This window comes from Panicum virgatum, chromosome 8K, assembly GCF_016808335.1.
Source record: "Panicum virgatum strain AP13 chromosome 8K, P.virgatum_v5, whole genome shotgun sequence".
Classification (NCBI taxonomy): Eukaryota; Viridiplantae; Streptophyta; class Magnoliopsida; order Poales; family Poaceae; genus Panicum; species Panicum virgatum.
In genome coordinates this window covers 1,287,294-1,302,814 of record NC_053143.1, presented here as the reverse complement: position 1 = coordinate 1,302,814, position 15,521 = coordinate 1,287,294, and the positions used below count along the sequence as shown (strand labels likewise).

The following is a 15,521-nucleotide window of genomic DNA, read 5'->3' as shown; positions in this document are numbered from 1 at the left end:
AGCCAGCAGCAATCGATCAGGAACTAACCGGACGGCTGCGATAAAAAAAAAAAGAAGTTTATCTAGCTAGCTAGAGAAACTTGTGTAGCTCTGTAGTTTAGCATCTGGACGCTCATACTCCAAAAGGTTTTTCTATTCCTGCACTACCGTTTCAGCAAGTGCTAGCTTAATTAGCCCATCCCCCAATAACTGTCTTCGCAGTCAGGTGAAGTGGAACAGCAGACTTCAGAAGAAACTGATGTTCCATTTTGAAGGATGGATTTCGTACAATATAATAATGGAGCACGTTCAAATTCGAGTATTCAAGAAAAAAAAACTGTGGGCATGCAGTGATGATATTTGCAGATGGTGGTACACAGAAAACTATCAAACAGAACACAGATTTGTACTATGTCAATGAAGGACCTATGCTACTCGTAGTGACAATACTGGTCTGGTACGTATAATACATTAATACCTAACATGGGCTATGTTGCGCTCTGCCTGCGACAGTGACAAACAACAGCGTCGTTGCAGTTGCATGCAGCTTCGATTCAATGTATGTATGGAGGATGACTGCATGTACCGAGACCTCGAATGGATTATTGAAATATATAAAGATGGGAGCAGAATAATCTCGGCAGAATATATATATTTGCTTGGAAATGTGTAACCACCCCAGCAACCCACGGTTTCCTGCAAGCTCATATTAGACTGACCTCAGCAGCTTCCCCCAGCCGTCGCCTTCCGCACACGTGGCCCAGCCAGCGCCCCGCCGCGTCCGCCCGCCCGCCCGCCGCGTCACCGTCTCGAAGCCTCCGGCACAAGCTGCTGAGGTCAGTCTTAGAGCAAGACTAATAATATAGCCAATTTACTGGCTCTAATGTTTATTGCAATTTTCTCTTAACTAGTACTCCCTCCATACTCAAAATAATTGACATTTAGGACAGCGACATGGTCTCCAAAATACAATTTTGACTTTTTATTTCTCTAAAAATATTTATCAAAAAGTGATATATGTATATTTTCATAAAAGTATTTTTCAAGACAAATCTATTCATATATTTTTTATATTTTCAAATTCAAAAACTTGAGAGTTATTCATGATTTATATTCTCAAGATTTGACTCAAACCTTGTCCAAAACGTCAATTATTTTGGGTATGAAGGGAGTAGTTAGCTGTTCAACTATTAATGCATGGCTCACTCGTTTCTCTCACAAAATTTCTTATTTTTTGTGCCCGAGCTGGTGTAAGTTTATATTTTATATTATATTTGCTCTTATTCAGCACCCATGCATCTGCAGGTTATTTGTACGACTAGCTAGCTAGCTGCAGAGTTCCAGAGTCTCAAGTTAGTACAGTGTGCAAGGGAGCTGCATTTTTTTTGTTTTACAAATCCCAAGTACTTCGAAGTAGATGATTAGTTGCAAGGAATTTATACCAATTCCAAAGACTTTAATAAGCCCATCTGCACGAGAGTCGCACCAAAAAATTCGTTTCAAGGGCGCCCATAAGAGCTAGCAGCATCCGAACGCGGAATACCTCTAAGGATTTATATATATACTATCCTTGAACAGTCCTATACTATTATCTCCGTTCTAAATTATAGTTTGTTTGACTTTTTCGACCCCAATTTTGACTACTCGTCTTATTCAAAAAATTTGCACAAATATCATCAAATTTAAGTCATAGGACCCGACCCCTCTAGTTATATCCATTTGCTCGAACATTCTTTACAAACACCGGATACATTCTTTAGCTAATAAGATGAACATGCATCCATATCAGTAGAGAGGAAAATAAAGTAGAACTTTGAGGGCTCCACGCAGCCATTAAACATGGAACGGGTCTAGAAGATAATAATAATAATAATAATAATAATAATAATAATAATAATAATAATAATAATAATAATAATAATAATAATAATAATAATAATAATAATAATAATGGGAAAAAACGACCACTAATCATTGTAGAGCAAGGCCCTTTCCTTGTACGTGCATTGCATTCCCTGATGCGCCCATGTCTTCAGTTGGTAGCTACACATATATAAGGGGCAAATAGGGATGTCCACCAATATTAGACAAAAAAAAAATATGAATATGTTGGTAGAAGCCACCGGATCAGCATGGTACTGTTCAAACATGTGAGCTCAAGATGAAAGACTAGCTATCTATAGTATGCTGCACAAGTTGGACATACTTATATCCAAATAGACCTAGACCTAGCTGATAAAAATATCATATCAATATCTTTATTGAACAATAATCATTGGAGCAAATTGTTGTATCGGCAAAATATTTAGCAAAATTCAAGTGTGTGTGTGTGTGTGTGTGTGTGTGTGTGTCTATATATATGAAATATTGCAGAACTCACACCGTATCTGGTACTGGGATTTCTTAGGCAAATGCATGAATTGCGGAGTTTTGTTACTCCTGCTGGTAATGCTAGACCGTGGCACACTCGGACACCTTTCGCCTAACATCTAGCGTAAGTGTTGCAGTATATCACATCAAAATCCTTATCGTATCTCAAGATCTCTCAGCTCAATTTCTTCATAAGAGTTGGCGGTGCGTGCATGCATTGTAGTGTCTATGTTGTGTTTGGTAAAAAGAAGAACAAAAAAATCCTTATGCAGCCTAACAAGTCATGACGTATGCCATCACAAAAAGGGCAAAGGTATATATGTGACTGTACAAAGCAGTAGATGTGACGCCTGAGAAGGTTACCATGCTGTCGATTTGGAGGGCAACAACTTTGTTCTCCACACCATTTGCGCTAGCTAGCCATATATGTAGCTCAAAGTTTCGTTTTGCTTTTATATTTGCCGATCAACCATGCATTATATTATCAACGGGGACAGGTACTCCTGGGAATGGATTGGATTTAATCCAATATCCAATTGGATTTAAGCACCGAATTTAGTTGGATTTGGACTTCATTGGATTTGGACATCCACTGATTTGAAAGTCCATTAGCGTTGGATAGTGTAGGACAAAAACAATGGATAATCCAACTTGAATTGGACTTCCCTCGACACACACAAACAGAGCCGAGTAGCACACCCCCTTCGCATCGCTGCGCGCCTGCGCTGCCCTCGCCTTCTTGTGCATGCGTGAGGACCAGGTGGGACTCCGGTGAGGGGTGGCCTTGGAGGCCGGAGGAGGGAAGGGGCGAGCGGGAGCTGTTGCCGGCCATACATGGGGGGCTGGAGGAGGGGTGGGGCGAGCAGGAGCCCTCGCTGCCCATGGGGGCCAGAGGAGGGGAGCTCACCTTCTTGTTCATGCATGAGGACCCAGGTGGGACTCCGGTGAGGGGTGGCCTTGGGTGCCGGAGGAGGGGAGAGGCGAGCGGGAGCTGTTGCCGGCTATGCATGGGGGCCGGAGGAGGGGTGAGGCGAGCAGGAGCCCTCGCTGCCCATGGGGGCCAGAGGAGGGGAGGGTGTGCAGGAGCGCTCCATCTCGGGTTCGCCGTGCCTGGATGTGGGACTCCAGTGAGGGGCGGCCATGTGAACCAGAGGAGGGAGGGGCGAGCCGGAGCGCTCCATCGCGGGCTCGCCGGGCCCGGATGGTTCACCGGCGAGCGGCGGTCGGGGGTCGGGATGGTTGGAGGAGGGAAGGGGAGGGGCACTGCACGCTGAAAGATTTTTTTTTTTTGAGACACACGCTGAAAGGATTGATTTGGATGGATTTGGATTTTTTATAGTTGGATTGGATTGGATTGGATGCTACAAATTCTGTTTTGAGTTTGGATTGGATGATGATTTTTTTAGTTTGACTTTTTGTTGGATTCAAACATTTGGATTTTGGATGCCAGTCCATTCCCAGGAGTAGGGACAGGAATAACTTTAACGGGGACAGGAATCACTTTGCAGTGCAACTCTATCTTGAGTAACGGAAGTAGTGGGATTAACAGGTCGTAAGGGAATGCGGTGTGGGTCCGCGATCCAAGAATAACTTCTTCCACCGAATATAATGCTGCATGGCTAGCTAAGAAATGGCTCTAGCTAGCTAGCTAGCTGGTATATGTAATTAAGAAAAACTAGTCTATCAATCCGTGCTCCCGCACGGGCTATTAGAGATATCTAATAATTATCTATCTCATGCTCTCTTAATCAATTAAATATTCTATTTCAGTACTGCAAAGATACATATTTATCATTATATAATTATAATAAATGTGATAGGTTTAGTTACTAACAATTTTTTTCTCACTTTGCATCACACCTCCATATATGTTTGATATGTGTTTAATTGAACAATTTGTTTGAGCTATGTGAATAATATGAAAATTGGTATTCTTATCTCTTCTCTTGTATATGAATATATGGTGACAAACACCTTATGGTTAGTATATGCTCCCTCCGTTCCAAAATGTAGGTCGTTTTGACTTTTCTAGATTCATATATTTTGCTACGTACCTAGACATATGTTATATTTAGATGCATAGCAAACACTATGAATCTAGAAAAGTCAAAATGATTTACATTTTAGAACGGAGGGAGTATGTTTAAATAATAATAGGAATAATAATTTAGAATTTTATATTGATGCACTTTAAAATTTTATTATAATAACATAATTTTGTTTCAGATTTGGGGTTGATTTTAACTTTTATTATGTTATTATTGGATAATATATATAAAAATTGAAGGGGTTATTTGATATTATTTTATAATGACATAAGTGGGTAATTTACATGAAGATTAGAGGGTTACTTTAGTTTATTTTTTATAATGGCAGAGGTGGGTAATTTAGACACATATTTAGGGGTTACTTTAGTTTATTTTTATAATTGCAAAGGTGGGTAATTTATTAAAAAAGATAACAGATCCAATGACTATTTTGATTAGAGTTGCCGAATTGATGGCCAATTGTTTCTGCTTTTTTGTGAGAATTTGTAGAATCTCTATTTTTTTAGACTGTCCACCTAAAATCCTAAGTGGTTTCACCTGGAGGCTTCAAAAGGAGCCTCCAATTAGTAATAGTAAAATAAGATATCCAGAGTCTTGGTCTCGCAAAAAAATAAAATAAAAAAGAATATCCTGATTCCTGCACGCCTAATCCCGCCCATGAAAACCGCTTTGAAAAGGAGTAGTCCATGCCGAGTGTGGTCGTCAGCAGCAAAGACCAGTACCACTGGCATTGGGCAGCAGAGGCCACATGCGATGCGATCATGCGATCCTGGGCCTGCGTCCTCTCATGCTCGTTGCTCGCCGTCCGTCTCCTCCGCGTCCGCAGCCGCAGCCGCCCACGCACTGACGCACTCAACCAGCTCGATCCCGCCCCCACCCGGTATAAATTCCCCACGTCTCTGTCTCCCCAATCAATCCCAAGCGCAGGCAGCAAACACAAACAGATAGAGAAACAGAGGAGGGAGGAGGCATGGCCAAGGTGCACCCCAACGCCGTCGCACCAGCAGACCCCGCCGCTGCAACCACCACCACCCGTCTCCATCAGCTGGTCGCTGCACTGTTCCCTTGCGCGGGGACAAATTAACAAGCTAAGGCCAACGGTTGAAGCACGCCGCGTGTTCCTTGGTTCAGGCACCGGATCCGGATGCAACCAACTCAATGGCCATACGTACATGGCTTTGAAAGAGAGCTGCACAATACATCTATCTAGTCTGAAAAAGTGTAGCCGCCCGTGCAGCCCCGTCTGAATCCATGGATCTTTCATTCCTCCCCTTCTGTCTCTCGCATTGCAGTGGGAAACGTAACTGCAAATAAAGCTTGCGTTTTTTTAAAAAAAAAGTTAAACAAATAGAGAATGGCATGCCATGGGATATTACAGAAGCAGGACGCGTGCGTTGGTCTTTGTTGACCTGTAGCTTTGGAGGCTACCAATGACTAACTTTGGTCCATCTCTAGGACATTCTTCGTTATCTCAAAGCTTCCCTTTTGTAAACACTACTGTGAGGAAAGTGGATGGGATGAATGGGTGGGCCAAGTGTGCGTGGGCGGCGAGGAATGAATTTGGCAGCATATACAAACGCTGAGACAAAAAAAGAGGCTAGCACTCAATTAAAAAAAAAAGCTTAGCCAGCCACCGGCGCCTCCGATCCATAGAGGGCAGGGCAGCGTGTGAGGTCAGGCGGCCGGTCACTTGTCCAAGCCTTGGACACGGCGGCCACCCAGAGCCGAGCGCAGCCCGCCCACGCAAGCACCCACCTACCTGGACCAGGATGATCGATCCGCTATAAAACTCCCCACCCCATGCCTTCTCACAACTCCTCCTTCTTCTCTTGCACCTCCAATCCAATCAAAACAATACTAATGGCCAAGGTTCACCCCAACGCCGCGGACCCAGAGCAGGAGGATCATCATCAGCAGGAGCCGCCCACGGTGCTGGTGCTCACCGTGTGGCGCAAGTCCCTCCTCTTCAACTGCCACGGCTTCACCGTCTTCGACGCCAACGGCGACCTCGCCTTCCGCGTCGACTGCTACGCCACCGCCTCCAGCAGGCGCGCCGAGGTCGTCCTCATGGACGCTGCCGGCAAGCCGCTCCTCACCGTCCGCCGCCGTAAGAGGCTCAGCCTCACACAACACTGCTGGGTCATCTACGACGGCGACGGCACCACAGCCAGGCCGCTCCTCTCCGTCCGCCGCCACGCCAGCCTCCGGTCGTCCAGCAAGACGCTGGCCCACGTGACGCCGCTGGGTTCTGCGGCCGCGGAGTACTCGTACGTGGTGGAGGGGTCGTACGGCCGGCGGGCCTGCGCCGTGCGCGACGCGCGCGGCGGGGGCGCCGCGGTGGTGGCAGAGGTGCGCCGGAAGGAGTCAGTGGGCGACGACGTGTTCCGGCTGGTGGCGGACCCACGCCTGGGCGCGCCGCTCGCCATGGGCCTTGTCATCGCGCTGGACGAGATGTTCGGCGCCGGCCATGGCTCGGCGCGGTCCCTGCTGCCAAGGACATGGTCCGTGTAGCAGCCGTGCAGGCGCCCAAGGACACCCACGTGTACAGACCTCTCTAGTCTCTGAGGCTGTGAGCGGTAGTACACTGTACATAGAGATCCCGGCTGTGAGCGGCAGCCGTTATTACTTTATTAGCAACAATACAGAGTCCGATGCTCTCAGCCAGCCCTAGGCAAATCTGGCTAATTTTGTATTAATCTCCCTCCAGGATTAATGTTTTCAGCTTCAGTTTGCTGATTCAACTTTTTAAAGTCAGGGTTCATACTCTGATCTGAGCTTGTATTATTGTCTGTTTTAGTTTCAGTATACACAAACCAATCTCTACTGCAATGCGTCTCTAGTGTGATATATGCAGTATTACAGTATGTCCAATTCAACTCAACATTTTTTTAAATGAGCAGAAAGCAGCCCGGCCTTTGCCAGCCTGCTGGCTACTCGTTGAGTCGTCTCTGTCAATCAGAGTGGCAATCACAGAGCCACGTTTTAATCGCCTCTGTGTTTTTGTTCGTTCAAGCAGGAAAATTATGGCAACGAGGAATTTGTGCAGACGAGATAGCTCCATGCATGGTCCAACTCTCAGTTCCGCGTCTGCTTATACTATTGTTGTGTGGGGGACATGGTCCTAATCTTCAGCGGTAGTGTATGTATTGGTCACATTAATTCAGGATGAGCAATCAGATCAGATCAGATGGCAGCTAGCTATCTGGGTTCAGGAGGAGAGCAGAAAAAGCAATTAAAAGATGTACTACGAGGATTAGTACAGTGATGTTGACCCATACTATAGTTTCTTTGTTTGTTCATTCAGCCAGATTCAGATTGTCACGATCTGGTGGTGAACTTTTGCGCTTTTTTTTCTCTAGCCGAAATGCAATGGGACAAGTTACCCAGGAAAGTCTGTGCACTTTTATTGACTAACTAACATAACATGCATTCTCCTATCCAGCATGCATGCATGTCCGTCCTTGTGTTCATCATGACTACTAGAAGCAAGAATGCAACTTCCTACGCATCAACAAGCAAATCGTGGAATGTGTGTGTCATGCCCTGCGTAGTATAGCTAGCCAGCCCAGATAGAAGCAGCAGCATCCAGAGTTCCAGACGAGACGACCATGCCTGCAGCGTCAAAATGGATTAGGCTGCCACTACTCCATCTTAGATTGTGCAAAATTTTGTGCACTTGCTAGCTCAATCATGTCAATGACAAAATCGAGTGACAGTTTCGTTCCTTGTTTGCGGCTTATCCATCCATCAATAAATTGACATTTTCGATCAGAAACCACCTACCGATGGTGCCACCTATAGCGGTGCAGTTCTTAATTTGTCTGAAATCTGAATTGTTTGGCTGCTCGATCATCCGTTCTGTTGGTTCATTTTCTTTGTTGCCGGCTGAGCCTGCAGGTTGTCATTTTCATGTGCCAGGAGGTTCATGCGACTTGTGGAGAGCTTTTGCGCTTTTTCCTAGCCGGGATGGAAAAGAATATCTGGTGCACTTTATGCAGTTTTTCAACCCGAAATTGGAGAAGAGTTGTGCAGAATCTCCCTACTTAACTATACAGCCTCACTCAGGTTTTCTATTTTGTACTAGGTTGTGGTGTACATAATCCAGAAGCTTTGTATATTTTCTGCATGCATGTTTGATTTATTTGTGCAAGCAGTTAACGTCATTCAGCAGGAGTAGGACAGACAGAGAGACATGTAGTGCTACGGACCTTCTCTTGAACGAAATTTCTCTGCTAACATAACACATCCGTCCGTCCACTCCAGAGTCGTCATTCGCAGGCGCTACTGTGTTGTTGAGATCGTTCGATCTCTGTTGCACTTTCTTCCTCTGACTGGCCCCCAAAACTGGAGGAAAATCTCGTTGCACCTAGCCTGGCTGAAACGCATGTATGATCAGAAGCAGCATCGCAGCAGCTGCCGGCCGCCTGCAAAGTCAGCTACGGCGTTCATCACAAGGTATGTACGAGGTGAGGTACATAACTAAAAGTTAAAGAAAACGTGGTCGATTTAATTCTGAAATGAATATGCATCGTAGCTAGTAATGGGAATTTTTGTTGTTGCATGCTCATCATTAAGCGTTGTTTGATTTTCAACCAGTCCTATTATTCACACCTTCCATTATTCAATCACAAACTATAATCTCCTCGCTCCGTCGTTCGCTCGCTCGCACCAAAAACTATAATTGCCATCTCTAATGATGTTTACAGATATATGGAGACGCGCGCCCTAGAAATTAAAGAAGAGATGATTCTACGAACTTTTTTCGGTCGGTCGAAAACATTGATCTATATGTTGCAAATCTTCAAATTTAAAGATCCGATCCACCTACAAAGTGGATATCTGGTATGCTCCACTTGTAGTATATATAGTATGTTCGCAAACCTTCAAAGTCTGATTTACATCCTCAAACTATCACGAAAGAGTCTAATTTTCAACCTTCTACTACGAAACCAAATAACATAGGCTATCCTATTGTTAAAATCGGGCAAATTTAACCCCTTATGTGGTTTTGAAAATGGTTTTTCATTTTGTGAAAAATTGAAATATTTAAATTTAAACTAAAAAATTGTAAGTAATTCATTTTAAGTAAAAAAAAAATACGAAATGGGTATCAAAAGTTTTCCAAAATATAATCTTTCTATTGGCACGATACTTGTCAATTGTTTAGATCTAATTTTTTATGTTTAGAATATTTGGTTGCTTGTAGTTATGCCTATTATTTTTTGAATAAGTAGGATTCAAATGGAGCAATAATAGATAGTTTAAATTTTTAGAAAAAATGATACTAGTTTATATTTTTCTAATTTAAATAGTTTAGTTTTGATTTTTTAGATCTAATCAGAATTTTTTATTTCTTTAAAAAAGTACAGAAACACCTTTGAAACCACCAAAGGGCCAAATTTGCACGATTTTGTTGCATGACCTATCTTATTTGGTTTTGTAGTTGAAGATTGAAAAGCGGACTAATGTAAATCGGACTTTTCCCTAAAACTAAAATCATCGTGCATAGATCGAGTAACATGTAGGATTAAATGGGAGGCTCTATGCCAAACCTCTTCTAAGGTTTCTTAACATTTATTAATATGCTTGTCAGGTACTATTGTTCTATATGTTCTTGTTTTGTTGAATATTTATTTTCACTTTGGTACTTTGAACTTACTAAAGTGGCACCTGAACTGATATCATAATCAGAAAACGAGACTTATCAATGCTCAATACCTACATGATCATGGAAATTTCAGAATTTATTTGTGTGCTAAGAGACTAAGATTCATGTTTTATGTTTTCCTATTAAGTTGAGGATTCTAAGATAGATATCATAACAAAATGAGCTTCATCAATGTTATGTGCCTACCAGCTAACCACTTCCATCCTCTATGACATATGTGCACTTATTTTTGCCGAACGAAGTATCATAAGTTGGTTCAAAGATTTGTAACCATTTAATATGGTATCCTTTATTAAGACTCTTATATTTATTTAGTGTTGTACCAAAGGATGTTGGATACCTGAGCATTTTTTAGAACAACTCGCGGATTCTCACATAAATAGAAATGTAGAGTTGGAGCACAGTAGCCTCGCTCCATCACAAAGCTTAATTATACACGATGGGCAGCATGAAACTCCTCCAACTCATCATGGTCGTTGGTGTAGTTGGTATCATGTTTGCATCATCGCATAAAGCTTTGGGCGAGCAGGATTGTTACGCGGATAAAAGAACTATTTTGAGGGTATGCATAAACAGCATCAAAATTAGTGGGGATTACGACCCTCCAAGTTATTTGTGCCGTCATCTGGTGGGGATATCTGACATGGCTTGTATATGCCGCGTACTATGGCCATCGGATGAACACATCGTTAGCGCAGCTAAACTAATTCGTCTTGCAAGTGATTGTGGCCAGGCGTTGCATGTCGGAAGCAAATGTGGAAGTAAGTATATATATATCTTTGACGCTATATATAAGTTATTTTTTTGTTCATAAAGCCTCATTGATGAGTAATGTAAACAATCCATATGATACTGATTATATATGTATGTTTCTCAGGTTTGACCGTGGAAACACAACATCGCCATAATAAGGCTGCGCATGTCCGTGAGAATTGAGGAAGACAAAGGGGCCTAATGAAGAATAATGTAAAGAAGAATAAATGTGTTCCTGGTAGAGCTTCATACTAGTATTTTGTATGAAGTGATGGCAATTCTAAAATATACGAGTACTTTGCGCGCGCCCTTGGCGCGCTATCGTTGTGCGTTTTCCTTTTTTGTGATATATGGGAGATAATAAGCTTATTTAAGGTAAGTATTATTGCAGATTGGTATGATTTGTGCATAACAGTCTGTATTTTGTGTAGACAATAGGATAATGATAGGGTAGTATAATTTAATAATATAAACAATATTTTCATAGGCCGGCGAGTTCGGATATAGATATCTAGTTATATACAAGCTCATAGTTCTATAAACATACATAAGTAGAGACATAGAAATAGGAGATAAGTTGGAGTCTTCTTTAGGTATTACAAACAAAAGGGACTAAGCTGTATCCGCCAAAGAAATTTCAGTATGACATTCTGCATGTTATTAGTACAAAATTTGTCACCTTAACCTGAGGTTTAGTATGCCATATAAATTAATCTATTGAAGCAACTAAATATTACAAATTCGCATGATACTACAATCGATGAAGAGGGAATGTTTATGAAGATTCATAATCTGAACGAAAATTGACGTGTTTTTCTTTACCTGGTATTAAGTTTATTCTTGTTCTACACTATTACTATCGAACTTTATTGGAATAGCAGCAGCTAGAGGATGAGCTAGACAACAATCGGAAAGAGAAATTACCTTATTAGCATTGCTGTTTGGTGAAGATCCACTTATCTTGCAGTATAGTATCACTGAAAGAGCATTGTTGAAACAGGTTTTACAAACCTCATATATGGAAAGGCATTATCCCCACAGTTGTAATTTGAACAGTTTGCAAATGAAAAGATAAGAGGTGAATGACTGAAACTATGATCATAAATGGCCCCAAAAAAAAGATCTGATCATAAGTCAGTTAAAATCTGCTAATCTCTGTGATTGGCACGTCGAAGAGGTCGATTATATTCGGTAATGGAACAAAAATACAATTGGCACGTCGAAGAGGTCGATTATATTCGGTAATGGAACAAAAATACAACTGTTAGTATTTTCAATAGGTATATGATTATCTGACCTTTTAGGAAGGATAGCACTATATTCTGTCACAAAGCAGTTGATAAATTCTAGTATACTAATGCCAAAAAAGGTCGCAATATGATATTGATCAGCAGAAACTATCACAAAATTCATTTATGCATAAAAATATAATGTATAAGATAAGCTTGCTATGTGCCTGTGAGAACTAACCTGTTTGGCCACAAGCAAAACATGTTGCTTCCATTCTGTGAAATATAATTGGAAGTATGGCCTTGATTTGTGTCACGGTACACCTGTTTATCCCATAAGATAGGCTATAAAAATTAAATGATGATTGATGAGAATATACATTACGCACAATAATGGATAAACATGAAATGTCAATATGAAATTGGTACTATGGACTTAAATCTTCCTTGGACTTAATTAGGGACAGCAGCTTGGACCCACAAAAGAAAGAGCAATGCCTCACCATTCGAATCATGTTCGTCCAAAATAGCATCGATACAAAATAGAGAGAGAGAGAGAGAGAGAGAGAGTATGAGGTTATAATTTTAAGTATCAATTCCGTCTTATGCTGTAGCTAACAAAATCGAGCCATTGTGACCAGGAGAATGACATTATAACAATGGCATGCTCATGAAGAGTAAAAATGGCTATAGGAATGCATCAATAGCACGGTAAAATTTGACAGGTGAATACAAGGGCAAATCAATCGAAAAATGTTAGGTGCTGTCTTAATAGATATTCCTGTTAACCCGTGCAGAATACTCAAACTCAAGGCACACATGCATGCAAACAAAACATCATATTACTTGGACCCAAGAAGGTAGCGAACAACACTGGATAACAATGTGGATAAAGGACGTCTAGCCCCATAAAGTAGGAAACTTATTTGGGTAAAACAAACTTGAACCAAAATAGTCAAATATTGTTTGGAAAGAGAGGTAGAAATATAAGAAACTTATTTGGTGTACCTGACCTTTCCAGGGAAATACTATATATGCCATAATACATCAGAACAATGCTTATATAGGCCTGGGTGAGGCAGAAAGATATGGTCATGTTTCATGTACTATATCAGAACAATGCTTATGTTGTGTTATCCATAAGCTTTGTTTCAATGTCATCACGATCTGTCAACTGTATCTATCCCTTTGAATTCTTTCATCAAATGCACATTTTTTGTTCCAAGGATTTATCACGTAGCGCCACTACATTGTATTGATATTACTTTATTCAGCATGTGTGTTCCTGTAATTTTGGCACCACCAGACTGCTACATGCCAGATTTCTTTATTCAGCATATGTACTATCAAATCACAGATCGAAGCTACATTCTTATCTTTTAAGTGGATTCCTGTCAAATTTCAACACTTGCAGCTTGGGCTCAGGCAATCCCTGCCGAGAAAAGCATCCACGAAAAAAGATTCAGTGAGATTGAGAACCATGCAATCGTGAGAGAAGTATTTTTCGCTTGATGCCAGTACATGTTATTTATCACAATCAGTGTGTGCTATGATAGAGTTCAGATGTTTGAGTTGGCCAGAACACCTACTACAGAATAGTATCTACAGATAGATTCAAGAAAGAGAATAACAAAAACGAAGGGTGGAGGGGAATACCAACTCTGCTGGGAGCGCTGTTATGTTGAGATGAAACACATCTTCTATGATTAAATAAAATTAAAAGTGGAGAGGGCAAAAGAATAGGCGCTACAGATGTGTACCTGGAAGAGCTCGTGTTGAATGAGGTTGAGGTTGCAGGGTCAGTTCGATACAGAGGTTTGCGGTCTTCACTGCAGGAAGAAGGAGAGGAGCAGAGGGAGAGCAAGTAGCAGAGGAAATAGTACTGGCAATGCGCATGAATGTTGGGGCAAGAAAGAGGAATGAAAGAAGGAAGAAATAGAAAGGAGAAAATGACCTCTCGCGTGGTCCGTCGCCGCCGACGGGTTGAGCTCGGTGGCCGGCGCCGGCGTCCGTGGCGAGGCGACTGTGACGAGGAGCGGGCGGACCCGCTCGTCGTCTCATCCATCAACAAGCTGAAGCTGTCCGGGGACCTCGCCGTGGCCTACTCCTTCAACGCCTTCTTCCGCAACGCAACCAAGAAGGAGGCCGCGGGCGCCGCGCGTGGCGGATGCTAGGTCGGAGAGCTCGGCCTTGCTTGCGCGACGGCGCTGGTTGGCCAGGGCAGTTGCGACGGACGCCACAATGGCTACGGCCGTGGCAGCCCAGCGCTCGTGGATCTGGATGTGGCGCCTCGGCAAAGCTCGTCGACCTCCCCCTTGGTGCTCCCGCTGATGCGGAGGTCCGCGCTGGGGCAAGGTCGAGCGAACGCGAAGTGCGCAGCCCCGAAGACCGCTACTGCTCCGTCGAGGATGACGACGACGATCACGACGCGCGGCGACAACCGCGTCGAGGCCGGTGGCGGCGCGAGGCGGGGTGGCGAGGGAGGCAAGCGGGGGTAGAGCCGGCGCGCGTGCGAGAAAGGCGGTGGGGCGGCGACGCTCACCCACAGCTCGAACGGCGAGGAGCAGCAGTGGAGAGGCGGCCCGACGGAGGTCGCCCTTTGATTGGAAGGGGTTATGCCAGCTTGGACGCCGCGCTGATCGGCCTCCATGGAGGAGGCTGCACAGACCAGATTTAGCAACCGCCCGATGAGCTCTGCCGCCGCGTCCTAGCCGTCGCAGGCGCCATCTTCGTCTGCAGTGGCCGCCACCACCTCCACTATTTGCTCGGAGGAGGTCAAGACGCGGGCAGGGCTGGATGTAAGAGGAGACAGAGGCGTCAGGAAAGATGTAGAACTCTCTCGACATTGGGACACGATGGGATGAATACTACTCCCTCCTTCCCTGTTTATAAGCCATACACGTATATCAAGATTCAAACCTTGTCATCTTTGACCAATAATTTGACTATTAAATTTTTATTTTTATAATGCAAATTTCATATGATTGGATTCATAATCAAATATATTTTACAATGATTATAAGTTTATAATCAAAAGTGATATAATATATGATAAATAAATGGTCAAAGTGTTGTTTAGAAGACCGTGTCATGTTCCACCATGCCTTATAAACGGGGAAGGAGGGAGTAAATGTTGATTTACCATCCAACGCTGTAAATTTTTTTTACCGACGTGGATAGTGTGGCTGGGGCCGGAGCGGTGTGCAAATGACATATAAAAATATATACCATTTGGCATGAAATATGTTGGACTCATTTGCTGCACAATTCGGCCATCAAATCGAAAAACTTGAAACTGGGGGCCTCTTAAGTAAGGCCTAGTAGTCAGCATGGCCCAACGAGAATGGTACACTAACTGATATGTGGACCCCACCTGTCACGTACACCTACTTCGAGTGAGATGCGAATGACGCGGGCCGTTCGAAATTTGAAACGGCCCCGTCTCTCCTCGCTCGCTACCCTCCAACGTCTCTC

The 15,521-nt window shown here is 43.2% G+C and overlaps 2 protein-coding genes across 8 annotated transcripts; one reads left to right on the top strand and one right to left on the bottom strand.

Annotated features, from left to right (window-relative positions):
* The first annotated feature begins 6,097 nt into the window (after positions 1-6,097).
* Positions 6,098-7,226, top strand: LOC120643452 (protein LURP-one-related 8-like). The gene has a single exon (XM_039919812.1). The coding sequence runs from the start codon at positions 6,198-6,200 to the stop codon at positions 6,906-6,908; it is 711 nt and encodes a 236-aa protein (XP_039775746.1). The 5' UTR covers positions 6,098-6,197; the 3' UTR covers positions 6,909-7,226.
* Positions 7,227-8,378: 1,152 nt separating this feature from the next.
* On the bottom strand, positions 8,379-14,867 carry LOC120643450. 7 transcript variants are annotated; one of them, XM_039919810.1, is made up of 5 exons: positions 14,002-14,867; positions 13,808-13,876; positions 12,289-12,371; positions 11,743-11,795; positions 8,379-8,833 (listed from the first exon to the last, which is right to left on the bottom strand). In XM_039919810.1, exons 1-5 carry the CDS (start codon positions 14,106-14,108, stop codon positions 8,666-8,668), a joined length of 480 nt encoding a protein of 159 aa, XP_039775744.1. In that variant the 5' UTR covers positions 14,109-14,867; the 3' UTR covers positions 8,379-8,665. The 7 variants fall into 7 exon arrangements, 4 of the variants coding, with proteins under 4 accessions (XP_039775744.1, XP_039775745.1, XP_039775742.1 ...); XM_039919811.1 differs by having other exon boundaries at positions 8,379-8,821; XM_039919808.1 differs by having other exon boundaries at positions 13,808-14,867.
* Positions 14,868-15,521: the final 654 nt, after the last annotated feature.

What these genes read in the sequence shown, in the direction of transcription:
- LOC120643450 (XM_039919808.1), bottom strand. Translation starts at nt 14,112, where the DNA reads ATGGATGAGACGACGAGCGGGTCCGCCCGCTCCTCGTCACAGTCGCCT. An exon ending in TTCAACACGAGCTCTTCCAG is followed by an intron (nt 12,372 to 13,807) that starts GTACACATCTGT and finishes TGGGATAAACAG; the next exon opens with GTGTACCGTGACACAAATCA. An exon ending in CAAACAGCAATGCTAATAAG is followed by an intron (nt 8,834 to 11,742) that starts GTAATTTCTCTT and finishes TGAACGCCGTAG; the next exon opens with CTGACTTTGCAGGCGGCCGG.
- LOC120643452 (XM_039919812.1), top strand. Translation starts at nt 6,198, where the DNA reads ATGCCTTCTCACAACTCCTCCTTCTTCTCTTGCACCTCCAATCCAATC.